Source organism: Oryctolagus cuniculus, chromosome X, assembly GCF_964237555.1.
Source record: "Oryctolagus cuniculus chromosome X, mOryCun1.1, whole genome shotgun sequence".
Taxonomy (NCBI): Eukaryota; Metazoa; Chordata; class Mammalia; order Lagomorpha; family Leporidae; genus Oryctolagus; species Oryctolagus cuniculus.
Genome location: NC_091453.1, coordinates 33,934,031 through 33,960,731, shown reverse-complemented (window position 1 = coordinate 33,960,731; position 26,701 = coordinate 33,934,031). Strand labels below are relative to the sequence as shown.

Here is a 26,701-nt window from a genome sequence, read left to right as displayed (position 1 = left end):
TCGTACCCACCAGACAGCTCAGGGGCCTCACACCCCAGTCAACCCCCAAGACACAGCACTGAGACAATAATGATGATGATCTCATATGAATGGAGAGGGTCTTCATTTATTGGGGCAGCTTGGATAGAAACCTTCCAGACATAGAAGTTTTGTCCCAAATCTGTTTGAAGCCTGCCCTCGCCCTACCCCAGTGCCTAAGCCCTCCATGTTTGGAGGTCTCTGAGCCCCAGGCAAGGGTCTTCAGGAGAGAAGAGAGAGGGCAGCACCACAGGAAACAGAATGTAGGAGGGCTGCCTTCAATCATGATGAAATGTAGTTGGATACCTCAATCAGATTTCTGTCGGGGTCTCGGAAGTAGATGGACATAATAGGCCCTTTTGCCCCTGTTCTGGGCACTGGACCCTCCTCAATGGAGACATCATAAGCCTGAAATGGGAGAAGATGAAAGTCATTTGTCACAGTCCATATTTAAGATCAAAATCTAATTCCTTATAGTGGCCCAAAAGACCCTAGAATACCTTTGTATTTTTCCAATCCCACCTCCTACCATTCTCCCTGTACCTCAGTTGCTCCATTTGTCAAATGGGCTTAATAACAGTACCTAGTATCATCCAGTAAGTGGCAGAGCCAGAATTCAAACCAGTCTTTTGCAGACACTTCCCAGGGAAGAAGTCCTGCTTATTTGCACAGAACATACTCGCGACTTCAGTATGTGTTCCGCAAAAGGGGAAATCATTTTAAATGTTATAGAGACACAAAATTATATAACAGGAAATCAGAAATTTTATTCCCTTTTCAATCCTCTTTCAGTGCTTCTGATGATATCAAGAAGAATGTCTCTGGGGAGTGCTTACAAGTCCTCAGTATCTCCTGAACCACCTGCCAAATCCCCCTTTGTGATGTCAGGCCCAGAAAACTCAGGGATTGAAAGTGGCTAAAATTTAATGACATTGTTAAGCTTTTATAGCTGTTGGTTTTCTCAGTTATTTTCTCTTTATGTCAAGATATAATGGGTTTTTCATGTACTTCATTGAACATTTCTTTTTATATAAATGTATTTATGCAAAGGAATTTAGGTATAATTTTTTACAGGGATGATAAAAAGTTTCCTTTTTATTTTTATTATTTTTAAGATTATTTGAAAGGCAGAAAGAGATAGAAGGAAAAAGAGGTCTTCTATCCACTGGTTCACTCCCCAAATGGCCACGATGGCTGGAGCTGGGTCAGGCTGAAGCCAGGAACATGGAACTCCATCCAGATCTCCCTTGTGAGTGGCAGGGGCCCAAATATTTGGGCCATCTTCCGCTGCTTTTCTAGGCACATTAGCAGGAAGCTAGATCACAACCAAAACAGCTGGGACTCGAAACTGCACTCTAAAATGGGATGCCAGTGTTTCAAGTGGTGTCTTAATCCACTGTGCAACAATGCTGATCCCAGGAAAGTTTACCTTTTAAATATGTTTGTTTACATGAAAAAGTTACCTCAATGAAGATCATGAGTAGATGTTGTATATAGGCATTGTCTGAATGTGTGTCTGCCACAGCTTTCTCAAAAAGAACAAAGTCCCACTCACCTTGAGGCGCTGGATCATTGCCTCCAAAGGCACCTCTGTGATCAGACATATGTCCAGGGAGCCAGGAATTGGGTGGGCGGCTTTGGGCTCATATTCCTTTCCCACCTCATGGAGATTAAATTTCTGCTCTCCAAAACACAGTGCTTTCCGATCTCCCTGTTCGGGGGAGAGAAAACAACCTGGAATTAAATTTCCAAGATGAGTATGACCTAAGCCTTTGCCTACCCCAAAGAAGTTAAAAAGTAAAAGTAGAATAATTTACCAAACAGTCCTTTCCCCAACCCAACTCTCAGTCCCTCAAGGCAACTGGTTTTATTGTATTTATTGGAATTTTCAAAGTATGAAGTTGATTTTGTTACAAACTTTTTTTTTTTTTGGACAGGCAGAGTGGACAGTGAGAGAGAGAGACAGGTCTTCCTTTGCCATTGGTTCACCCTCCAATGGCCGCCGCGGCCGGTGCGCTGCGGCCGGCGCACCGCGCTGATCCGATGGCAGGAGCCAGGTACTTATCCTGGTCTCCCATGGGGTGCAGGGCCCAAGCACTGGGGCCATCCTCCACTGCACTCCCTGGCCACAGCAGAGAGCTGGCCTGGAAGAGGGGCAACCGGGACAGAATCTGGCGCCCCGACCGGGACTAGAACCTGGTGTGCCGGCGCCGCTAGGCAGAGGATTAGCCTAGTGAGCCACGGCACCGGCCGATTTTGTTACAAACTTTAGATACACACATTAGAAAATTGTTTTCCCTGGACCCTTTAAAAAAAGTATTGTCACCATATTAGGAATACTGGCAGTATAAAATTCTTAAACTAACTTCAAAGCTAACAAATCAAAGGCAGAGTACTAACATATTTAAAATCATTAGTGTTCACAAGACCTTAGGAGATGCTTTACAAATGAAGTGTTAAGAACCTAGATTTAGAACTATCTAGAGGGACTGACCCTGTGGTGCAGTGGGTTAACGCCCTGACCTGAAGCACCGGCATCTCATATGGGCGCCGGTTCGTGTCCCAGCTCCTCCACTTCCAACCCAGCTCTCTGCTATGGCCTGGGAAAGCAGTAGAAGATGGCCCTAGTCCTTGGGCCCCTGCACCCTTGTGGGAGACCTGGAAGACGCTCCTGGCTCCTGGCTTCAGATTGGCACAGCTCTGGCCATTGTGGCCAATTGGGGAGTGAACCATCAGATGGAATACCTCTTTCTCTCTCTCTCTCTCTCTCTCTCTCTGTGTGTGTGTAACTCTGACTTTCAAATAAATAAATAAATAAATCTTTTAAAATAAAAAATAAAAAAGGACTATCTAGAAATAGCATACTCAGGAATGATGCCCTTGATTAGTACAATCCACCAGTTGCTAAGACTAAGATCTTTTTTTTTTTTTCCGACAGGCGGAGTGGACAGTGAGAGAGAGAGAGAGACAGAGAGAAAGGTCTTCCTTTACTGTTGGTTCACCCTCCAATGGCCACTGCGGTTGGTGCGCTGCGGCCAGCGCATCGCACTGGTCCGAAGCCAGGAGCCAGGTGCTTCTCCTGGTCTCCCATGTGGGTACAGGGCCCAAGGACGTGGGCCATCCTCCACTGCCATCCCGGGCTACAGCAGAGAGCTGGCCTGGAAGAGGGGCAACCGGGACAGAATCTGCCGCCCCGACCAGGACTAGAACCCGGTGTGCCAGCACCGCAGGCAGAAGATTAGCCTATTGAACCACGACGCCAGCCTAAGATCTGTTTTTTACATGAAAACCCAATACTCATGTAATTCTATCATAAAATGTAACTCCCAAACTTAAGAATGAGTAATTGATGAATATGGGTTCTATATTTGAGTAAAAAGATACAGGAAACCAAAGGAGGTATGGGATTGAGACAAAATGTCTTTGTAGCACAGATGATGCTACAGTAAATTATACTCATGGCTCAAAATTTGGGTCAATAGAGGCCGGCGCCGCGGCTCACTAGGCTAATCCTCTGCCTTGCGGCGCCGGCACACCAGGTTCTAGTCCCGGTTGGGGCGCCAGATTCTGTCCCGGTTGCCTCTCTTCCAGGCCAGCTCTCTGCTGTGGCCAGGGAGTGCAGTGGAGGATGGCCCAAGTGCTTGGGCCCTGCACCCCATGGGAGACCAGGAGAAGTACCTGGCTCCTGCCATCGGATCAGCGCGGTGTGCTGGCCGCAGCGTGCCGGCCTCGGCGGCCATTGGAGGGTGAACCAACGGCAAAGGAAGACCTTTCTCTCTGTCTCTCTCTCTCACTGTCCACTCTGCCTGTCAAAAAAAAAAAAAAAAAAAAAAGAAATTTGGGTCAATCAAGTCTTTTTTTTATTTTTTTTTATTTATTTTTATTTTTTTTATTTTTGACAGGCAGAGTGGACAGTGAGAGAGAGAGACAGAGAGAAAGGTCTTCCTTTGCCGTTGGTTCACCCTCCAATGGCCGCCGCTGCAGCCGGCGCACCGCGCTGATCCGATGGCAGGAGCCAGGATCCAGGTGCTTTTCCTGGTCTCCCATGGGGTGCAGGGCCCAAGCACCTGGGCCATCCTCCACTGCACTCCCTGGCCATAGCAGAGAGCTGGCCTGGAAGAGGGGCAACCGGGACAGAATCCGGCGCCCCAACCGGGACAAGAACCCGGTGTGCCGGCGCCGCAAGGTGGAGGATTAGCCTATTGAGCCACGGCGCCGGCCCTCAAGTCTTTTTTTTTAAAGATTTATTTATTTATTTGAAATACAGAGTTACAGAGAAAGAGAGATCTTCCATCTGCTGGTTCACCTCACAAATGGCCGCAATGGCTGGAGCCGCACTGATCCGAAGCCAGGAGCCAGGAGCTTCTTCTGGGTCTCCCACGTGGGTGCAGGGGCCCCAGGACTTGGGCCATCTTCCACTGCTTTCCCAGGCCACAGCAGAGACCTGGATCGGAAGTGGAGCAGCCGGGACTAGAATTGGCGCCCATATGGGATGCCGACACTGCAGGCAGCGGCTTTACCCACTACACCACAGCACCGGCCCCTCACTCAAGTCTTTAACTCAAAATTAATCAAAATGATTTGAGAAGTGATAATATGCTATTTTCATATATAAACTGCTAATTTCCAGTATTTGTCAAAAGGAGCTGGTGTTGTACTGTAGCAGGTAAAGCCACCACCTGCAATGCTGGCATCCCATATGGGCACTGGTTTGTGTCCTGGCTGCTCCACTTCCACTCCCGCTCCCTACTAATGACCTGGGAAAAGCAGCAGAAGGTGATCTAAATGTCTGGGCCCCTGCCACCCATGTGAGAGAGCCAGGTGAAGCTTCTGGCTTTGGCCCAGCCCAGTGCCAGCCGTTACAGCCATCTGGGGAGTGAAGCAGAAGATGGAACACCTTTCTCTCTATCTCTCCTTCTCTATGTAAATCTGCCTATCAAATATTTTTTTAAAAAAGGAGACAACTGTTGCTCTCACAATCTAATACCCACATTCTAATGGTGTCTGTAAATAGTAACAAATTCTGAACATTAAGTTATAGAAATTAATTACAAGAGTGCAAAAAGTACCTGGAGAAAAATAATCTACCTAACAGTTACAAATAATAGGAAGCACGCCGGCGCCGCGGCTCACTAGGCTAATCCTCCGCCTTGCGGCGCCGGTACCCAGGTTCTAGTCCCGGTCGGGGCACCGGATTCTGTCCCGGTTGCCCCTCTTCCAGGCCAGCTCTCTGCTGTGGCCAGGGAGTGCAGTGGAGGATGGCCCAAGTGCTTGGGCTCTGCACCCCATGGGAGACCAGCATAAGTACCCGGCTCCTGCCATCGGATCAGTGCGGTGCGCCAGCCGCAGCACGCTGGCCGCAGCGCACCGGCCGCGGCGACCATTGGAGGGTGAACCAACGGCAAAGGAAGACCTTTCTCTCTGTCTCTCTCTCTCACTGTCCACTCTGCCTGTCAAAAAAAAAAAAAAAAATAGGAAGCACTTTACAAAGTTGCATTACTATGAAGATGATTTCCTGTTTGTTAAAACTGCACAAATAAAGAAACTTTATTTACTGCAGGAAATAAACTGTAAGTAACACTACATTTTTAGGCATAAATAAATATTTATGTCAGGTTCCAGGATGACCAGGTTCATACATAAATACTTTAAAAACACAAAAGTTCGGGGCCAGCACTGTGGCACAGCAGGTTAACGCCCTGGCCTAAAGCGCCGGCATCCCATATGGGGGCCAGTTCTAGTCCTGGCTGCTCCTCTTCCGATCCTGCTCTCTGCTATGGCCTGGGAAAGCAGTAGAAGATGGCCCAAGTCCTTGGGCCCTTGCACCCTTGTGGGAGACCCAGAAGAAGCTCCTGGCTCCTGGCTTAGTATAGACCCAGCTCTGGCCATTGAGGCCATTTGAGGAGTGAACCAGCGGATGGAAGACATTTTCTCTCTCTCTGCCTCTCATCTCTCTGTGTAACTCTGACTTCCAAATAAATAAATAAATCTGTAAAAAAAAACACACAGAAGTTCACATTAATGGATAAATCCCAGTTTTTCACATAACCATTCTTTACTTAAGTCTTCAATATTTCTTCTTTCAAATACCTTGGTTCAGCTAACCAAGAACTGGCTTATTCTCTCTCTCTCTCTCTCTCTTTCTCTCTCCCTTTCTCTCTTTTAAAGATTTATTTATTTATTTGAAAGAGTTACACAGAGAGAGGAAGGAGAGGCAGAGAGAGAGAGAGAAAATGTCTTCCATCCACTGGTTCACTCCCCAATTGGCCACAACGGCTGGAGCTGCGCCAATCTGAAACCAGGAGCCAGGAGCTTCTTCCAGGTCTCCCACAAGGGTGCGGGGGCCCAAGGACTTGGACCATCTTCTACTGCTTTCCTAGGCCATAGCAGAGAGCTGGGTTGGAAGTAGAGCAGCTGGGACTCAAACCGGCGCCCATGTGGGATGCCAGCACTGCAGGTGACCGCTTTACCCACTACACCACAATGCCGGCCCTGGCTTATTCTGTTTTTAAAGATTTAGGGGCTGGCACTGTGGCATAGTGGGCTAAGCCCCCACCTGCAGCATCGGTATCCCATATGGGCCCCGGTTCATATCCTGGCTGCTTCTCTTCCAATCCAGCTCCCTACTAATGACCTGGGGAAAGCAGAAGAAGGTGGCCAAAGTGCTTGAGCTCCTGCACCCACATGGGGGACCCAGAAAGAAGCTCCTGGCTCCTGGCTTGGGATCAGCCCAGCTCTGGCTGTTGCAGCCATCTGGGGAGTGAACCAGTGGTTGGAAGACTTTTCTCTCTGTCTCTCCCTCTCTCTGTCTATAACTCTGCCTCTCAAATAAATAAAATCTGAAGCCAGGAGCCAGGAGGGTAGGGGCCCAAGCACTTGGGCCTTCCTCTGCTGCTTTCCCAAGTGAATTAGCAGGGAGCTGGATTGGAAGTAGGGCAGCCAGGACTCGAACCAGTGCCCATATGGGATGCTGGTGCTGCAGGCGATGACTCTACCCTCTATGCCACGACTCTGGCCTTAAGCAGCTTATTCTTACTTCCGGCATATATCATCAGGCTTACACCCAACAGGACTGGAGACAATAAAGCACAGAGGATATGAAACTCTTCTGTCACCATGTTGCTATTTATAACTGTGCACAATGAAGTGAGGTGGTTGCTCAGGTAGTTCATCTTAAAGTTCATCTGGGGAAATACCCTCAAGTTCCTCATCCACTACCACCAGGCATTTATCCATGTCAGACTTTGCTATAATGGCAGCATTATTTGTTTATTTGCGAAGATGAAACTTTCTCAACTTTTCCACTAAATCTTCAGCAACATCACCAAAGACTCACTCATTTTCCTTCTGGCCTCCAGCAGCACTTTTGCTTTCTCTAGTTCCCTTTAAGTGAGGCAACTGATTGTGTGTGTGTGTGTGTGTGTGTGTTATGTATTTATTCCTTTTCTATGTTATTATTTCCATATCCCAAATTGTAAGTTTATAACCACACATGGCAGAGAAAACAATTTACCTACCCAATATACATTTCCTTTTTCTCTTATAAACACAATGCATGTTTCAATGAGGCCCAGCTTGAAAAACCTCCATTTCCCAGTGTTCCCTGCTAGAAGGCCATGTAATGAAGGCCTTGTCAGATGAACTACACAAGGAGATGGAAGTAGAGGGTGTGGGTGGGGCTTATGGGAACTTCCTGCCTCACTGAGCTGGGGCTTTCTGTCCACTGCAGCTACTCCTCCTCCACCTTCCTTCTCCCCAGCCACTGCCCAAGCTCCCACCACCTATCTGCTTGTTCAATAAAAGAAAGAGAAAACTCAGTCTTACTCAACCCACTGGTAGCTTAGCTCTCTCCTATGAGCCTCCAAACACAATCCCTCACTGCTGCATCACTATTTCTTGATTTAGAAACGTTAGATATTCTTTGTCCTCTTTCTGCCATGATAAATGAGAATTTAGCTCATCCTCCTAACAGCATCCTATCATCATTTTTGGTTCTGCTTTTGGCATTTATAATTTTTAAAGAACCCTCTTGCATGTTTATTTTTTTATAAATTCGCTAAACTATAGATGGTGTCTGATTGACCTTGCTTCCCCCACCCTCTCCTGTACTTCTCAACATCGGCCATTTCTTTTATAATTTTTCTGTTTCATTTAGGTTACCATGATGGACACTACATCCTCTCATGGAAAAATTACTTTTTTTAACTTTAATACTTATCTGGTTGCAAATTATTTTCTCACAATTTTAAAAATATTTTGTTTCATTGTCTTCCTGGAATCTGGTGTTGCTGATAACAAGTCTGATGATAATCAATTTTTCATTATTTTCTAAAAATATTACTCGCAAGGCAAAGTGACAAACAGAAAAAGACTGCTCCTATGCACTGGTTCACTTCCCAGATGCCAGCGATGCTGAGACCAGACTAAGACTGAAGCCGGGAGGCCAGAACTAAATCCATGTATTTCATAAGGGTAGCAGGGACGCAACCACTTGAGCCATCATCATTGTCTCCCAGAGTGTGCATTAGCAGGAAGCTGGAACCAGGAGCTGGAGCCAGGTATGTAAAGCCAGGTATTCCAATGTGGGACATGAAAGACTTAACTGCTAGCCAAATACCTACTCTTGTTTTTCATTCTTTTGTTGATGATACATCCACCTTCCTCTCCTGCATCTTTTAGGTTTTTATTATTTTTAAGATTGATTGGCATATTTTGAAAGGCAGAGTGACAGATCTTTCATACTCTCTCTCTCCCCACATGGCCCCAACAGCCAGGGCTGGGCCAGGCAAAAATCAGGAGCCCAGAACCCAATCCAGGTCTCTCATGAGGCCGCAGGGATCCAAGCATTGGATCATCATTTGCTGCGTCCCGGCCACATTAACAGGGAGCTAGATCAGAAGCAGAACAGCTGAGACTCAAATCAGCACTCTGATATGCGATGCCAGCATTGCAACTGGTGGTTTAATCCATTGTTCCACAGTGCTAGTACCTTAGGTTTAAAAAAAAAATTATGGGGCCGCGGCTCACTAAGCTAATCCTCTGCCTGCAGTGCCGGCACTCCGGGTTCTAGTCCCGGTTGGGGCGCCGGTTCTGTCCCGGTTGCTCCTCTTCCAGTCTAGCTCTCTGCTGTGGCCCAGGAAAGCAGTGGAGGATGGCCCAAGTCCTTGGGCCCTGCATCCGCATGGGAGACCAGGAGGAAGCGCCTGGCTCCTGGCTTCGGATCAGCGCAGTACGCCGGCCGTAGTGGCCATTTGGGAGCTGAACCAACGGAAGGAAGACCTTTCTCTCTGTCTGTCTCACTGTCTAACTCTGCCTGTCAAAAAAAAAAAAAAAATTATGGGGCATGGGGAGCCGTGATGCTGTGGCATAGCAGGTAAAGTCGCTACCTGCAGCACTGGCATCCTATATGGGCACCGGTTTGAATCCTAGCTGCTCTGTTTCCAATCCAGCTCTCTGCTAATGCACCTGGGAAAGCAACAGAAGATAGCCCAAATACTTTGGCCCTCGCACCCACTTGGGAAGCCTGGAAGAAGCTCTTGGCTCCTAACTTCAGCCTGGCTCAGCTCTGGTTATTGTGGCCATTTGGGGAGTGAACCAGCAGTTGGAAGATTCTCTCTCTCTCTCTCTCTCCCTTCCCCACTCCTATAACTCTGCCTTTCATATAAATATTTTAAAAATTATGGTACCAGCACTACAGTGTAGTGGGTTAAGTCACCACCTGTAGGGCTAGCATACCATATGGGTGCAAGTTCGAATCCTGGCTGTTCCACTTCAGATCCAGCTCCCTGTTAATGTGCCTGGGGAAGTAGTGGAAGATGGCCCAAATGCTTGGGCCCCTGCCATACATGTGGAAGACCTGGATAAAGCTCCTAGCTCCTGGCTTTGGCCTGGCCCAGCCCAGCCACTGTGGCCATTTGGGGAATGAACCAGAAGATGGAAGACTCTCTCTCTCTCTCTCTCTCTCTCTCTCCCTTTCAAATAAATAAATGAATTTTAAAAATTATTTATTTATTTATTTATTTGAAAGGCAGAGTGACAAAAGGAGGGAGAAACAGAGAGAACTTCCCTCTGCTGATTCACTCCCCAAATGCCTACAACAGTCAGAGTTGGGCCAGGCTGAAGCTAGCAGCCCGAAACCAGGAACCCCATCCTGGTCTCAAACACAGGTGTCAGAGACCCAAATATTTGGGCTATTTCTCACTGCTTTCCCAGGTACTTTGGAAGACATCTGGATCAGAAGTGAAGTAACCAGGAATTAAACTGGCACTCCAGTGTGAGATACCAGATCCACAAGCAGTGGCTTAACCCGTTGTACTACAATGCCAGCCCAGGTGTTTAGGAGCAGCTAGGACTTGACTCTAGATGTTCTGTAATTTCACTCCAGTGTGTCCATGTACAAGGAGTTGAGGCATGACGTGCCTCATTATATCATCATTGGCCCATGCAAGGCAGTCTCTTAAATTATTTATGCATTTCTTTTTCTCTCCATTCCTATGCTGACTTTAGGCAAACATTATAATGTATTTAGTGTACATCCTTTGGTTATTGTAAAATATATTATTCTATTATGTCTGTATTATAAATGTCTATATTATAGTGGTACTGTGTTCTATGTCTGTATTACAAGTGGCGCCATGTAGGGGTGGGTGTTTGGTACAGTGGTTAAGACACTGCTTGGTTGGAGCTGGCATTGTGATGTAGTCAGTAAATCTACCCCTGCAAATCTAGCATCCCATTTGGATGCTGGTTTGAGTACCAGCTGTTCCACTTCCAATCCAGCTTCCTGTTAATATGCCTGGGAAAGCAGCAGAAGATGGCCCAAGTCCTTGGGCCCCTGCACCCACATGGGAGACCAGGAAGAAGCTCTGGCTTTGGATCGGCTCAGCTCCAGCCATTGTAGCCATTTGGGATGTGAACCAGCAGATGGAAGATATCTCTCTCTCTCTCTCTCTCTCTCTCTCTCTCCCTATCCCTGACTTTCAAATAAATAAAATTAAGGGGGGAAAAGGACACTGCTTGGGATGATCTGGGATGATACTTCCAATTCCAGCTTCCTGCTAATGCACATTCTGGGAGACAGCAGTGATGGCTCAAGTACTTGTGTCACTGCCACCCATGTGGTAGATCCCGACTGAGTCTTGGATCCTGCCTTTGGTCTGGTCTAGCCATGGCTATTGTAGGCTTTGGGAGTGAACCAGTGAATGGAAAATCTCTGTCTCTCTGTCTCTGTCTCTCTCTCTCTCTCTCTCTGCCTTGCAAATAAATTAAAAAAAATTTTTTTTAGCTGGCGCCGCGGCTCACTAGGCGCCGGCACACCGGGTTCTAGTCCCGGTCAGGGCGCCGGATTCTGTCCCTGTTGCCTCTTTTCCAGGCCAGCTCTCTGCTGTGGCCAGGGAGTGCAGTGGAGGATGGCCCAAGTGCTTGGGCCCTGCACCCCATGGGAGACCAGGATAAGTACCTGGCTCCTGCCATCGGATCAGCGCGGTGCGCTGGCAGCAGCGCGCCAGCCGTGGCGGCCATTGGAGGGTGAACCAACGGCAAAGGAAGACCTTTTTCTCTGTCTCTCTCACTGTCCACTCTGCCTGTCAAAAATTTTTTAAAAAGTATATTTTTTACTGTGTCACAGAGAAACAGCTCAGAAAAAAAATGTTTTTAATGCTATCATGCTGTAGACCTGATTCTATTTCTCAGCTTTTCACTAACTCAGCATTATCATCTTTTATTAGCATTTTTAAGATTTATTTTTTATTTATTTGATAGTGACACAAAGGGGACAGAGAGAGAGATCTTCCATTAGCTGGTTTACTCCCCAAATGCCCACAGCAGCTGGGGATGCACTAGGCCAGAACCAGATTCCTTGAACCCCATCTGGGTCTCCCATATGGGTGGGAGGCACTCATGAACTTTGGCCATCTTCTGCTGTCTTCCCAGGCACATTAGCAGGGAGCTGGATCAGAACTGGAACAGCTGGGAATCCAACCCTGGTTCTGATAGGCATTGCTGAAGTTGTAAGCTGTGGCTAAACTTCCTGTGATACAATGGCCAGCACCCTCTCCATTTTTAATTAATTAATTATTTCTGCTTTTTAAAGGTTTACTTATTTACTTGAAAGAGTGACAGAGAGAGAGAGAGAGAGAGAGAGAGAGAGAGAGAGAGAGATCTTCCATCTGATGGCTCACTCCCCACATGACCGCAACCACCAGGGCTGAACCAGGCTGAAGCCAGGACCCCCGAACACCACCTGAGTCTCCCACATGGGTGGCAGGGGCCCAAGTACTTAGGCCATCTTCCATTGCCTTCCCAGGTGCGTTAACAAGGAGCTGGATCAGAAATGGAGCAGCTAGGACTTGAACCAGTGCCCTTATGGGGTGCTGGCCTTGCAAGTAGTGGCTTAGCCTGCTGTGCCACAACACCATCCCCCAGTATGTTTTAAAGTTAAGGTTTTTTTTTTTTTTAAGATTTATTTATTTATTTGAAAGGCAGAATTACAGAGAAGCAAAGGCAGAGAGAGAGAGAGAGAGAGGTCTTCATCCGCTGGTTCACTGCCCAAGTGGCCACAAAGGCCAGAGCCAATCTGAAGTCAGGAGTCAGGAGCCTCCTCAGGGTTTCCCACGCGGGTGCAGGGGCCCAAGGACTTGGGCCATCTTCCACTGCTTTCTCAGACTGGATCAGAAGTAGAGCAGCCTGGACTTGAACTGACACCCATATGGGATGCCAGCACTGCAGGCGACAGCTTTACGTCACAGCACCAGCCCCTAAAGTTAAGCTTTAACATGATAGGAACAGCAGTGGATATTGCAGAATTTGGGGGACTGTGCTTGCAGATGGGAGATCTCTGTCACTTTTCATCTCTCTTGCTCACTCTCTGTCTGAATTTAAAATGAATAAAATTTTGTTTAGAAAGAAAGCTGTGAGATGGGCATTTAAGTGCAACAGGTAAGATATTTCTTGGGATGCCTATATCCCACATTGCAATGCCTGGGTTCAAGTACAGGCTCCATTCTCAATTCCAGCTTGCTGCCAATACATACTGTGGGAGGGCAGCAGGTAATGGCTCAAATACTTGGGTCCCTGCCTCTCACGTGGGACACCTGGATTCAGCTCCTGGCTCTGGGCTTCAGCCAGGCCCAGCACTATGTTTGATAAATTGGGGCAGGGAAACAGAAGACGGGAGATATCTGCCTGTCTCTCTCTGTCTCTCTGCCTTTCATTTATTGTTATTAACGATGCATTTCATTTATTTGAAGGGTAGAGTGAGAGAGAGAGGACCAGAATAAGAAAGAGAAAAAGATCTTCTATTGGCTGGTTCATCCCCCCAAATGACCATAATCTGGGGCCAGGTTAAAGCCAGAAGCCCCAAACTCCATTTTCATTTCCCATGTGGGTAGCAAGGGGTTTCAAGCATTGGGCCATCTTCCACTGCCTTCCCAGGTATGCTAACAAGGAGCAGAATCAGAACCAGAGCAGCCAGAATACAAACCAGCACTCTGATGTGGGATGCCGGGGCACAAGCCACAGCTTAACCACTGTACCACGGCACAGGCCCCTCAAGACCAGTCCTCTGACATCTAGTCTGATGTGGCATAATATTCATTTTCTGCATAGTGTTCCAGGTTAGTTTTTATCTTTTTATCATGTTTGCTATTCCATGGGATCTTTCAAATGAACGTGTATGTGTGTTTTATTACTTTTTTTTTTAGAAAAGATTTAGTCGACAGCAACGTTGAGAGGAAAGCACAGAGATTTTCCAAATACTTCTTGTCCCCCCCCACACACAGCCTTCCCCACCATCAATATCCCTCACCACAGAGGTACATTTGTGACAAACCAAGAACCTCCCCTGAAATAGCATTATCACCCAGACTCCCCAATTTACATTAGGATTCACTCTCGTTGTCCATTCTATGGGTTTGGACAAACATGTAATGATCTGGATCTACCACTGCTGTGTCCTTCATAGTAGCTTCACTGCCCTAAAAGTCCCCTCTGCTCTAGTCATCCCACCCCTCCCCCAGCCCCTGGCTATGACTTTTTACAGGCTCCATCATTTTGTCATTTTCCAAATGTCATATAGTGGGAATCACACTGCACATAGACTTTTCCAGTTGGCTTCTTTGACTTAGTAGTAAACATCTGATTTTCCTCCATATCTTTTTTTGTGGCTTGACACTTTCTTTTTATCACTAAATAATATCCCATTGTCTAGATGTTTCACAATTTGTTTAACCATTCACCTATCGAAGGACATCTTGGTAAGACATATTTTTGTGTATGTGTTCTTTGCATTGGAAATTTTTCCAAATTCTCAAGGGTAGTATTCAATCTCTGGAGACCTTTCATTGGATCTCTTCTGGTACTTTTTTCACTCCTTTTCCAAACTGGACTGATTGTTCTATAGGTACCTAGGATTTGCGTATCTACTTCCAAGTCCTGACTTCCATACAAGTTTTTTCCTTATTCCCAGCTTAATTCCTCATTTTGATATACTGCTCCCTTAAGTAATTTTCAAAGCAAGTGGGCAGATTTTCTGAGGCTTTTTATGCCATAAGAATGCCTTATGCTACACTCACCTCTGATTCATAGTTTGGTTGGAAATAGAATTCTAGGTTGAAAAAATGTCCCTCAGAATCTTAAAGGTCTCTTTCTATTGTCTTTTGGTATCTAGTGTGACTCTTGAGAAATCTGATATTTTATTTGCATATTTCTTTTTCCTTTGTACATGAACTAGCTTGTCATCTCTCTGAAACCTCTTGGGATCTACTTTCTTGGCTTGATGTGTTAAAATTTTGTAAGGACATGTGTGAGTGTTCATGTGATAGCTACTCAACACTTTCCATATAAAGACTACAGAGTTCTCTAGCATAATTTCTGTAATAATTTTCCTCCCCTCATTTTTCTCCCTTCTCCCTCTGGAAGTTCCACTACTCAGAGTCTGGAATCACCTCCTTTTTTTTTTTAATCTTTAGTCTACCTGCAATCTGGCATTTGAGGAAGCAGTTACCTTGAACGTCACGACCTCCATGCCCAGAATCTTGGAATAAAACTTGGTGGTATCTTGGATGCTCTTTACTGTCATCACAATGTGGTCGAGTCTGTGGATAAGACTTGGGGAAGGGGTTTGACTGCTGTTGCTCCATGACTAAAAAAAAAAAAAAAAAATCAAAAAGTCAAAAGAGACCACATTGCCACTGAATGCCTTCCCTCACCTCCCCGGTTTTTGTACTTCTTCCTCTCCCCCATTTCTTTTTTTTAAAATATTTATTTATTTGAAAGGCAGAGTGACAAAGAGAAAAGGAGAGGCAGATCTTCCATCCTGTGGTTCACTCTCCAAATGGCTGGGCCAGGCCAAAGCCTGGAGCCAGGAACTTCATTGTGGTTTCCAAATGGGTGGCACGCACCCAAGTAAGAACTTGAGCCATCTTCCGCAGCCTTTCCAGGAACATTAGCAGAGAGCCAGATTGGAAGTTGGGCAGACAGTACTCAAATTGGCTCTTCGATATGGGATGCCGCTGTTACCGGTGGCAGCTTAACCTGCTGTGCCCCAGTGCCCGCACCTCCCCCATTTCAAGGAGAAAATCCTTGAGAAAAAGTCAGTAGAACTTTATTGCCTGTGTATGGATTGACAAGAGTCCATGGGTCTGCCATGCACATTCTCTACTGTTTTCTTATTCTCTCTCCTTCCAGGTAGATAGTGGTAAAGATTAGGGGAGTGGAGATTAAGACCACACTCTCTCTTGTTGTTCCTTAACTGGAATTCATCTCTTTTCCAAGAAATGACAGACATAGTGGAAGTCCAACTCCATGAGTACAAGCACTCTATTGGTCTATTTTCCCCAGCCTCCTTTCCCATTCTGCAGCTGTGATCACAGAGGGCAGGACAGGAAGTAGAAGTTTCTGGGCGGGTGTGCTTACAAATCTGCTTCCCACCTTTCACACTTGACATTAGATTTATCTCTTGACCTGAATTCTTTAGTAATTTGTATATTTACATTATCTCTACTGCAGGATGGTAACATGCCTGCGATACCATCTGGCACTATAGGTTGTAGAGCATAATGTTTAAAAGAATAGCCTCTAGAGCCAGACTGACATTTAAGTAGTTTCCCTGTGCCTTGATTTCCCCTTCTGTAAAATAGGCATGGTTTTATGAGGGTACTTCAAAAAGTTCACGGAAAGTAGAATTAAAAGGTAAGTTCACTTTGGTGCATACATAACTTTTTCATAATATGTATTTTCTATGCATCTTTTGAAAACCTCTTGTATACATAACTTACAGGAATGTTGTGAAGATTTTTTTTTAGATTTGTTTTCTAAGGTCCTAGGACAATGTCTGACACATATCAAGTATTATAAAAAGGCTATGGTTATTGATGACGATGATGTTGTAGTCACCTTGTTAAAATCCAAACCCTTTACCACGGCCCCCAGTCTCTGTAAACTCATCCATTGCTCGTGAACTCCAAGCTACATTCTCCTTTAACCTGTTCTTCATAAGGGCCATCCTTGTACCTTTAGCCAAAGGGAATTTGCACAGGCTAAAAATAATACCTGTCTCCCAGGTTAAGATGTAAACTTCCCCAAAGCACGACTTTCCCTCTGTTTGCTACCCAACTGCTTCCCAAACAACTAATTCAATAATATTTGTTGAATGGATTAATGCCTACTATGAGAACAGTTAGGTCTGATGTGTGGCACAAAGTCTGACTGCTATTCTATTCTATTTGATTCGATTCAATTCGATTGGACGCCATTCCATTCTATTGACTCTATGCTACTTTTTTCTTTTCTATTCCACCGTGTTTAATTCCATTCAAACCAGCATACTTTAAACAATTGACTTCACCAAGCCCTAGCTAAAAAATACTGTGTGTTTCTATTTTCATGAGTGGAAAAGGCATTAGCAAAATTGCTGAGTTCTGCTGTCCTCATGGATACAGAGGAACCACATAGACACAGGAGCAGTAGAGTGAGAAAATGACCAGCATTTGGGCCCCATGAAAAACAAAGTCATATGTTAAAAAAAAAAGGAAACTTATTAACCTTTCAACATCCGTAGAATCTGTGATAGCACCCTCTTTTCATTGCTGAAATCAGTAATTTATATTTTTCTTTCTCCAGAGAAAGCAGAAATCACTAATTAATAAACTCAAAGAACCAACTTTGATGTTAGATTTTCCGATTGTATATTTGCTTTCTATTTCACCCATGTCTGCTGTTCTCTTGATAATCACCTTCCTTCTGCTTTCTTATGGTTATGGGATCTCGGGTCATTGATTTTAAATTTTTCTGCTGTGTGCATTTAGAGCCGTCATTTTACCCTGAGCACTGCTTCAGCTGCATACTCCCAGTTTTTATAATCTACTCCACTTATTCCTGCCATAGTCAATGCCCTATGAGTTCAAGATCACTCCCTAGATCCTGCCTTCTCTTCCAGACTCAGAGCAAATTCAAGGATGGGCAGGGGGCCGGTGCTGTGGCCTAGTGGGCTGAGCCTCCAACTGTGGCACTGGCATCCCATATGACTGCCAGTTCAAGTCTCGGCTGCTCCACTTCTGATCCAGCTCTCTGCTGTGGCCAGGGAAAGCAGTGGAAGATGGCCCAAGTCCTTGGACCCCTGCACCCACATGGGAGACCTGGAAGAAGCTCCTCGCTCCTGGCTTTGGATCGGTCCAGGTCCAGCTGTTGCAGCCACTTGGGAAGTGAACCACTGGATTGAGGACCTTTCTCTCTGTCTCTCCCTCTCTCTGTGTGTAGCTCTGCTTCTCAAATAAATGAATAAAATCTTTTAAAAAAAAGAAAAAGGATGAGCATGAATGGCTCTTTTAGGGAACAGGAAGAAATCAGTGAGGCTTTGAATCCCAGAGTTAGAGAAGGATGAATGAGAGGGGAAGGCAGGGACCAAATCTTGCAGGGGCTTGGAGGTGAGGCTAAAGAGCCTACTTTATAAAAATATGATCAAGATATAGTAGTGGGGCTGGCGCTGTGACTTAACACAGTAAAGACGCCACCTGCACTCCTGGCACACCATATGAGCGCTGGTTCAAGTCCTGGCTGCTCCACTTCCAATCCAGCTCTCTGCTAATGGCAAGAGAAAGCGATGGAAGATGGCCCAAGTCCTTGGGCCCCTGCATCTGCGTGGGAGACCGAGAAGAAGCTCCTGGCTCCTGGCTTCGGATCTGCTCAGCTCCAGACATTGCAGCCTTTTGGGGAATGAACCAGCGGATGAAAGACTTCTCTCTCCCTCTCTGCCTCTGCCTCTCTGTAACTCTGCTTTTCAAATAAATAAATATTAAAAACTATTTTAAAAAACATAGTAATTACATGAGGCTTCCTGTGTGCTAAGCCCTGTTTTGAGCACTATCCAAAATGGACTCTTTTATTGCTCACAACAGCCCTTTAAACAGGTGCTGAGGGTGCCTTCCTGCCTTCAGCTTTCCACAGTAGGGAAGGATTGTATCTTCCTACGGAGTGTTCTTTAAGGTCTCCTCAGGCTGCCATGGGCTCCAAAATTCTTCTTGCAAACCTCAAGGTCAGCACCATGTTTGCCGGCCCCTCCCCACAGCCCTAATCATGGCAGACTCAGGGACACACTCCAGGATCTACCTGCAGCTCGCTCCACCTGTTGCTGGGACCGGGCTCCCCTGGAACCACCCAGAAGGAACAGCCAGCCCTGAGCCCACTTCCCTGCTGTTGTGCCACGGGGCCCTCCTTGGGGCCGCTGGAGCCGGGCCTTTCTGTGTGCCTCTGCTGCCCTCTGCTTGTCTTTGAAAGAGGAAGAGAGAGAGGAGAGCAGAAAATGGAGGGCTGTGCACCAGGGGAACCCACAGAGGAGGGAAACATTACCAGATCCAGGTTGGTGGATCCCTGACCTTGATTTCAGCACCCAGCCCCATCCCGGGGAGGGGGGCACCCCGTTTACCTGTTTCTCCAAAGTCCTGCCCGACATCCTGACTGGTAGCCTGAAGGGCAGACGCAGCATAGCCGGGGGGGGGGGGGGGGGGGGGGTGTTCTCACCCTGGGGCTTCCAGACAACTTTCTGGCTCAGCTCCCGGGAGATCAAGGGCCAGGTGTAAAGGCAGGGTCGGGGTGGTGACATGGACTGATGGACAGAGGGTGTGGTGGAGGTAGGCGGCATAAGTACAAGGACTCTGTGAACTCTGATAAAAAACTCTGATAGAAAACCCAGGGGGTGATGTGTTCGAATTCTTTGGGGGCTTGTGACGTGGGCTCTTTCCTGTTCCCTCCCACCCCCACCCTTTGCTGCTAAAAGTCAGAGGACATTCATTAGCCCCGTTGCTCTACGCTGCCGCCGTATGCTGAGCTCTTGTAGGTTACCTGTCTGGCCCACGTTCCTAGATGCAACCTAGTTCCACCCCTTCATAAATGCTTTGCGCTATGGATGTTGTTTATAATCATTTAATGACTATAAATGATTTCCATTTAAAGAGAGTTACACAAGTATGTGATCACAGGTTTGTATAAAAAGTTTGAACAACAAACCAGTACATTGATTATACAGGTAATCCTCCGGCCCCAAAATGACCACCAGCATGAGTTTCTGGTGTTTCCTTCCAGATGCTGTTATACACAAACACACACACACACACACACACACACACCAGAGTCACCATAACCAATACTCACTTGCTTTACCTGCCCGAGACATGTACTATAGAAGGCACCATCCATCCACCCTCCACAGGCATCCACAGGCTGCTCGCATTCTCTGTCCCATCCAGCAGTGGTCTATGACACGACATGTGGCACAGCAGATTTAGCCACCACTTGGGATGCTCACATCCCATGTTGGAGTGCCTGGTTCAAGTCCCGGCTGCTCTAGGCTTCTGATCCCACTTCTATTGTGGAATAGGTGGAAGTTGAAGGCAGGGTCTATGAAATGCAGTATGCATGTCTGCAGTGCTGGCACCTGCTATCTACCAGGTAAGCAAAACAGATTTGCTGAATTCACTCATCCCGCGTTTTAGTAGCTAGTTCATTTCACTCTGTAACAGTCACTGGCTGTAGATGGACATTCACAAGTTCTCCCTAGCCGTTTGCGCCCACCAGCCTTCTGCACAGTGAGCATTAGAAGTGGAATTCTGGATGCATTAGGGTTCTCCAGAAAAACAGAACCAAAAGAGAAATAGGAACCATATGTGATTTATTATAAGAAATTAGCTCGCGTGATTATGAGGACTGAGAAGTTTTACAACCTGCCACCAGGAAGTTGTAGGTGCAGGAGAGCTGGTGGCATAGTTCTGAAAACCAGATGACAAATGGTGTACGGTCCAGTTGAGGACAGAATATGGGTGTTGCTGCTCAGCAGTCAGGTAGCGAGCCAATTCCCCTTCCCCCAACCTTTATGTTCTATTCATATCCTCAATGGATTGTATGAAACCCACTCTCACTGAGTGGAGCCATCCGTGTTCCTCAGTTCACCAATTCAATGCTAACCTCATCTGGAAATGCCCTCACAGACATACCCAGAAATAATGTTTAAGCAGGACACCTGTGTCCCTGTCAAGTTGACACACAGAATTAACTATCATGGGGCCAGTGTTGTGGTGTAGCATGTTAAGCTTCTACCTGCTAAACTGGCACCCCTGCTAATGTGCCTGGGAAAGCAGCAGAAGATGGCTCAAGTGCTTGGCCCCTGCACCCACGTGGCAGACCTGGAAGAAGCTCGTGGCAGACCTGGAAGAAGCTCCAGGCTCCTGGCTTCAGCCTGGCCTAGTCCTAGCCTTTGTGGCCATTTGGGAGTGAATCAGCAGATGGAAGATCTCTCTCTCTCTCTTTCCCTCTCTCTCCCTCTCTCTCCCTCTCTCTCCCTCTCTCTCCCTCTCTCTCCCTCTCTCTCCCTCTCTCTCCCCCTCACCTTTGCCCTCTCTAACTTTGCCTTCAAATAAATTTTTAAAAAAAGTTACAAAAAGTAACTACCTCAACTCTTCAACCCTTGTCAACTTAATTAAGCTACACTTAATCTCCAAATGAAGACAATTAAAAAGGTCATAATTCCGCATTGCCTGATACAGATATCCTCTGTACAACTGAAAATGCTCTAATCCCTTCCCCAGAAGAGGAGGTACAATCCTTGAGCAATATTTACTCTTTTTTTTTTTTTTTTTTTGGACAGGCAGAGTGGACAGTGAGAGAGAGAGAGAGAGAGAGACAGAGAGAAAGCTCTTCCTTTTCCATTGGTTCACCCCACCAATGGCCAATGCGGCCGGCGCACCACGCTGATCCGAAGCCAGGAGCCAGGTGCTTCTCCTGGTCTCCCATGGGGTGCAGGGCCCAAGCACTTGGGCCATCCTCCACTGCACTCCCGGGCCACAGCAGAGAGCTGGCCTGGAAGAGGAGCCACCGGGACAGAATCCGGCGCCCCGACCGGGACTAGAACCTGGGTGCTGGCGCCACAGGTGGAGGATTAGCCTATTGAGCCATGGCACCGGCCTATATTTACTTTTCTTAGTAACCCATAATACTGTGATGTAAAATTGACAATACTTAAATGTTATTATACAAATTCAATACATCTATTTTTAAAAATATATTTATTTATTTATTTATTTGAAAGGCAGAACAACAGAGAGAGGGAGAGACAAAGAGAGGAGATCTTCCATCTACTGGTTCACTCTCCAAATGCCTGCAACAGCTGGATTTAGCCCAGTCTGAAACCAGGCTCCAGGAATATCATCCTGGTCTCTCATGTGGGTGGCAGTGGCCAAAGTACTTGGGCCATCCTCCACTGCCTTCCCAGGTGCATTAGCAGGGAGCTGGATCTGAAGTAGAGCCTCTGAGATTCGAACCAGCACTCCAATATGGGATACACAAGGTGGTGGCTTAACCCACTGCACCACAACACTGACCCTAAGGTGAACATATCTCATGTTACCTGATAAGGGAATAAGAGAGGAAAGGAAGCAAAGATATTTTCAATATGCACACAATCATATTCACAGCAAAATAAGGAGGAAGTACTTGTGATAATTATAGCCTTCATTTCTATGACAGATCATGTGGTATCACTAGTATTCACAGCTGCCTTCTATTATAAATTCTGTATTCCATTTACCCTCAGCCAGCACCCTGGCCTGCTAGTCATGGTATTTTACCTGTTTGGGTGACCTAAGCCATCATTCTTGAAGGATTTGGGCCATTCATAGTTATGCCTGCTTTCAGTCATTACAGTTTCCCTTGAACTTAATCACAGGGTGTGGTGGTAATACTTAGCGATGCCCTACAGGGTCTCCTGTATTCCAGAATATTCTTCCTTACCCCTTTGGGATTCAGAATCAATCCCGCCCCCCCCCCCGGCAACCCCATAACTTCCTGTCGGCCTGTTGACTCAGAAGCATGAGGAGCCCGTGGTGGGAAGTGGCAGCCTTGCCTTCCAGTTCAATGGCGTCACTGTTGTGCCTCTTGGGGGAAGCACTCTTGCCTCTGGAACAGATCTCTGGGTCAGCAGAGTATGAAACAGGAGCAGGGAGCAAACTTTTGGCAGCATATCTAGGGGGCGATGGTGAGTGGGGCCCCTGCCATGGTCCACCCCTTGACTTCTGGACCCCTGAGTCCTGGCTGTGGGAGAAACAGCACCATACGTTGGACACTGACCCAGAGCATACGCAGCCTTCTGGAGAGCCTTGTCCCCTGTGTCGCCAGGTCCTGTCACCTGTGCTGTGTCTGTGACTCCAGAGGGCCATTCCATTGTTCTACCAAGCCAGCCACTTCTGGGAGCTGGGAGATGTGGTAAGTCCAGTGAATTCGGTGAGCACAAGCTCACTGCCACACTTCCTTGGCTGATGGGTGATACCTGTCTGTCTCCCTCTGTCTCTCTCTGCCTTTTTTAAAAAAGATTTTTATTTTTTAATCAATTTGGAAGGCAGAGTGACAGAGAGAAAGATATCTTGGAAGTGGAGGAGCTGGGACTCAAATTGGCACTCACACAAGGTGCTGGCATTGCAGGCAGTGGCTTAACCTGCTGTGCCCCTCTCTGCCTTTTCAGATTTTTTTTTAATTTTTTTTAACTTTTATTTAATGAATATAAATTTCCAAAGTACAGCTTATGGATTACAATGGCTTCCCCCCATAACGTCTCTCCCACCCGCAACCCTCCCCTTTCCCATTCCCTCTCCCCTTCCATTCACATGAGGATTCATTTTCAATTCTCTTTATATACAGAAGATCAGTTTAGCATACATTAAGTAAAGATTTCAACAGTTTGCTCCCACACAGAAACATAAAGTGAAAAATAATAGATGATTTTTTAAATGATGATGAAATCAGATCAGACCTATTGTCATGTTTAATCCCAGCGAGAGTCAAGTTGGGAATTGCTAATTTCTTCTTTTTTTTTTTTTAACAGAAGATCAGTTTAGTATACATTAAGTAAAGATTTCAACAGTTTGCACCCCCATAGAAACACAAAGTGAAATATACTGTTTGAGTACTCGTTATAGCATTAAGCCTCAATGTACAGCACATTAAGGACAGAGATCCTACATGAGGAGTAAGTGCACAGTGACTCCTGTTGTTGACTTTACAAATTGACCCTCCTGTTTATGGCATCAGTAATCTCCCTATGCACCAGTCATGAGTTTCCAAGGCTATGGAAGCCCCTTGAGTTCTCCGACTCTTATCTTGTTTAGACAAGGTCATAGTCAAAGTGGAGGTTCTCTCCTCCCTTCAGAGAAAGGTACCTCCTTCTTTGAAGACCTGTTCTTTCCACTGGGATCTCACTCACAGAGATCTTTCATTTAGGTTTTTTTTTTTCTTTGCCAGAGTGTCTTGGCTTTCCATGCCTGAAATACTCTCATGGGCTTTTCAGCCAGATCAGAATGCCTTTAGGGCTGATTCTGAGGCCAGAGTGCTGTTTAGGACATCCGCCATTCTATGAGTCTGCTGAGTATCTCGCTTCCCATGTTGGATCACTCTCCCCTTTATTTATTCTATTGGTTAGTGTTAGCAGGTACTAGACTTGTTTATGTGCTCCCTTTGACTCTTAGTGCTTTCATTATGATCAATTGTGAACTGAAATTGATCACTTGGACTAGTGAGATGGCATTGGTACATTCCACCTTGATGGGATTGAATTGGAGTCCCCTGGTATGTTTCTAACTCTACCATTTGGGGCAAGTCAGCTTGAGCATGTCCCAAATCAGATTTTTTTAAAAAGATTTATTTTGTTTATTTGAAAGGCAGAGTGACAGAGAGAGAGAGAGAGAGAGAGAGAGAGAGAGAGAGAGAGATCTTCCATCCACTGGTTTATTCCTCAAATGGCCAGGGCTGGGCCAGGCCAAAGCTACAAGCCTAAAACTCGATCCTGGTCTCCCATGTGAGTGGCAGGGTCCCAGGTAGTTGAATCCTCACCTCCCAGAAGGCACATCAGCTGGAACTGGAAGCAGAGCCAGCACTCAAAGTGAAGCACTCTGACACAAGATGTGGGTGTCCCGAGCAGTGACGCAACCCCTGCCACAAAGGTCCCCCAGCCCAGGACTCATTTTCTTTATCTGTAAAATGGAGATCACTGGCTTTCCACCTCCTCTGCCAAGGCGTATTGAGAATAAAGTGGAGCTCCTAAGACAGTTGTGCAGGGGCCAGCGTCATAACACAGTGGGTTAAGCTGCCACTTGCTACACACAGCATCCCATATGGGTGCCAGTTCGAGTCCCGGCTGCTCCCCTTCTGATCCAGCTCCCTGCTAATGCACCTGGGAAAGCAGCGGAGGATGCCCCTGCCACCCATGTGGGAAACCGGGAAGAAGCTCCTGGCTCCTGGCTTCAGCCTGGCCCAGACTTGCCTATTGCGGCCATTTGGAGAGTGGACCAGTGGGTGGAAAAATCACTCTATTTCTCCCTCTCTCATTCTGTTGGTCTACTTTTCAAATAAATAAATAGGTGTGGAAAAAACATGTTTACAAACAAACACTATGTGGATGAGAAGGCCTAATACTCTCAAATACAAAGCAGTGAGCGGGGCGGGCAAGGTGGCCCAGGGCAGGGAGCTGGGAGATTGGATGCCTAGTTTGTAGTCATAGATTTTTTTTTAAGATTTATTTATTTATTTGAAAGTCAGAGTTACATAGAAAGAAGGAGAGACAGAGAGAGAGAGAGAGGTCTTCCATCCTCTGGTTCACTACCCAATTGGCCTAGATGACCAGAGCTGCACCAACCCAAAGCCAGGAGCCAGGAGCTTCTTCTGGGTCTTCTACGTGGGTTCAGGGGCCCAAGGACTTGGACCATCTTCTACAGCTTTCCCAGGCCATAGCAGAGAGCTGGATCGGAAGTGGAGCAACCAGGACTCGAACCGGCACCCATGTGGGATTGCCGGCACTTCAGGCAGTGGCTTTACCCACTACACCACAGCGCTGGCCCCTGTAATCATAACATCTTGCTTCGTAACCTTAAGCGAGCCACATGGTTGCTGTGAGCCTCAGATTCCTGCTCAGTAGTATGGAGATAATGCTCATCTGACCGAATAGCCCAGTGACGACTGGGTGGCCCCAAAAGTCATGCGGTACCTGCCCTGATGTTGAGCTGTTGCAAAGCAGCTGCCCAGTTAGAAATTCTACTTTCCACCATCCCTGGCCTTGAGGGAAGGTGTGTGACCAGCCCTGGGGAATGAACTTGAGCTCAGATGTCGTGTGTCCTCAATAAACCGTGGTACTTTCTGGGTTCTCTGTCCACGTTGGAGGCTGTGAGCCCTAGCACAAGGTGAAGCTCCAGTGTCCCATGGAGCCTGAAGCCCACAGCTACCACATGGACATCCACCTGTCCTCCAGGGACACGCACAGCAAGGAAAAGACCATTAATAGTGGGGCCAGTGTTGTGCTGCCGAGGGTTAAGCCACTGCCTGCGACACTGGCATCCTATGTAAGTGGTGGTTCGAGTCCCAACTGCTCCACTTCCAATCCAGCTCCCTGCTAATGCACCTGGGAAAGCAAAGGAGGATGCCACATGTGCTTGGACCCTTGCCACCCACCCATGTGCGACCCGGATGAAGCTCCTGACTCCTGGCTGCAGATCGGCCCAGCTCCGGCCGTTGTGGCCATTTAGGGAGTGAAGCAGCAGATGGAAGATCTCCTTCTCTCTCTGTGTCTTGCCTTCTCTCTCTGTACCTCTGTCTTTCAAATAAATCCTTAAAAACAATTACAAATTCGTTATTAGTGTGTGAAGTCAGTGGCCTTGCAGGTGCCCCGGTTTGGCTTCAGTGAGTATGCCCATGTTGAAATCCAATCCCCAATTTGAGGTATTGAAGGGGGTGTTCAGAGGCAGGACTTGTTGGAGGTGATTAGAATTAGACAAGGTCATCAGGGTGGCTTTTTAAGAAGAGTGGAGGGGCAGGCGCTGTGGCGTATCCGGTAAGGCCACTGCCTGCAGTGCCAGCATCCCATATAGGCACCGATTCTGATCCAGTTCTCTGCTACAGCCTGGGAAAGCAGTAGAAGATGGCCCAAGTCCTTGGGCCCCTGCACTCACATGGGAGACTCAGAAGAAGCTCCTGGCTTGGGATTGGCACAGCTCCGGCCATTGCAGCCATCTGGGGGAGTAAACCAGTGGATGGAAGACCTCTCTCTCTCTCTCTGTCTCTCTGACACACTCTCTCTCTCTCTCTCTCTGCCTCTGCCTCTCTGTAATTCTACCTTTCAAATAAATAAATAAATCTTAAAAAAAAAAAAAAAAAAAAA

At 46.8% G+C, this 26,701-nt stretch overlaps 1 protein-coding gene and 2 long non-coding RNA genes across 3 annotated transcripts; 2 read left to right on the top strand and 1 right to left on the bottom strand.

Annotated features, from left to right (window-relative positions):
- Nucleotides 1-81: 81 nt before the first annotated feature.
- Nucleotides 82-19,041, bottom strand: GLOD5 (glyoxalase domain containing 5). The gene is made up of 4 exons (XM_002719898.5): nucleotides 18,938-19,041; nucleotides 15,020-15,157; nucleotides 1,574-1,729; nucleotides 82-426 (listed from the first exon to the last, which is right to left on the bottom strand). Exons 1-4 carry the CDS (start codon nucleotides 18,995-18,997, stop codon nucleotides 301-303), a joined length of 480 nt encoding a protein of 159 aa, XP_002719944.1. The 5' UTR covers nucleotides 18,998-19,041; the 3' UTR covers nucleotides 82-300.
- Nucleotides 8,419-17,819, top strand: LOC127484853 (uncharacterized). The gene is made up of 3 exons (XR_007912029.2): nucleotides 8,419-8,576; nucleotides 13,450-13,631; nucleotides 17,453-17,819. It is a non-coding gene; the product is annotated as an uncharacterized lncRNA (long non-coding RNA).
- On the top strand, nucleotides 18,772-26,701 carry LOC138847655 (uncharacterized). The gene is made up of 3 exons (XR_011385568.1): nucleotides 18,772-18,870; nucleotides 22,678-22,764; nucleotides 26,443-26,701. It is a non-coding gene; the product is annotated as an uncharacterized lncRNA (long non-coding RNA).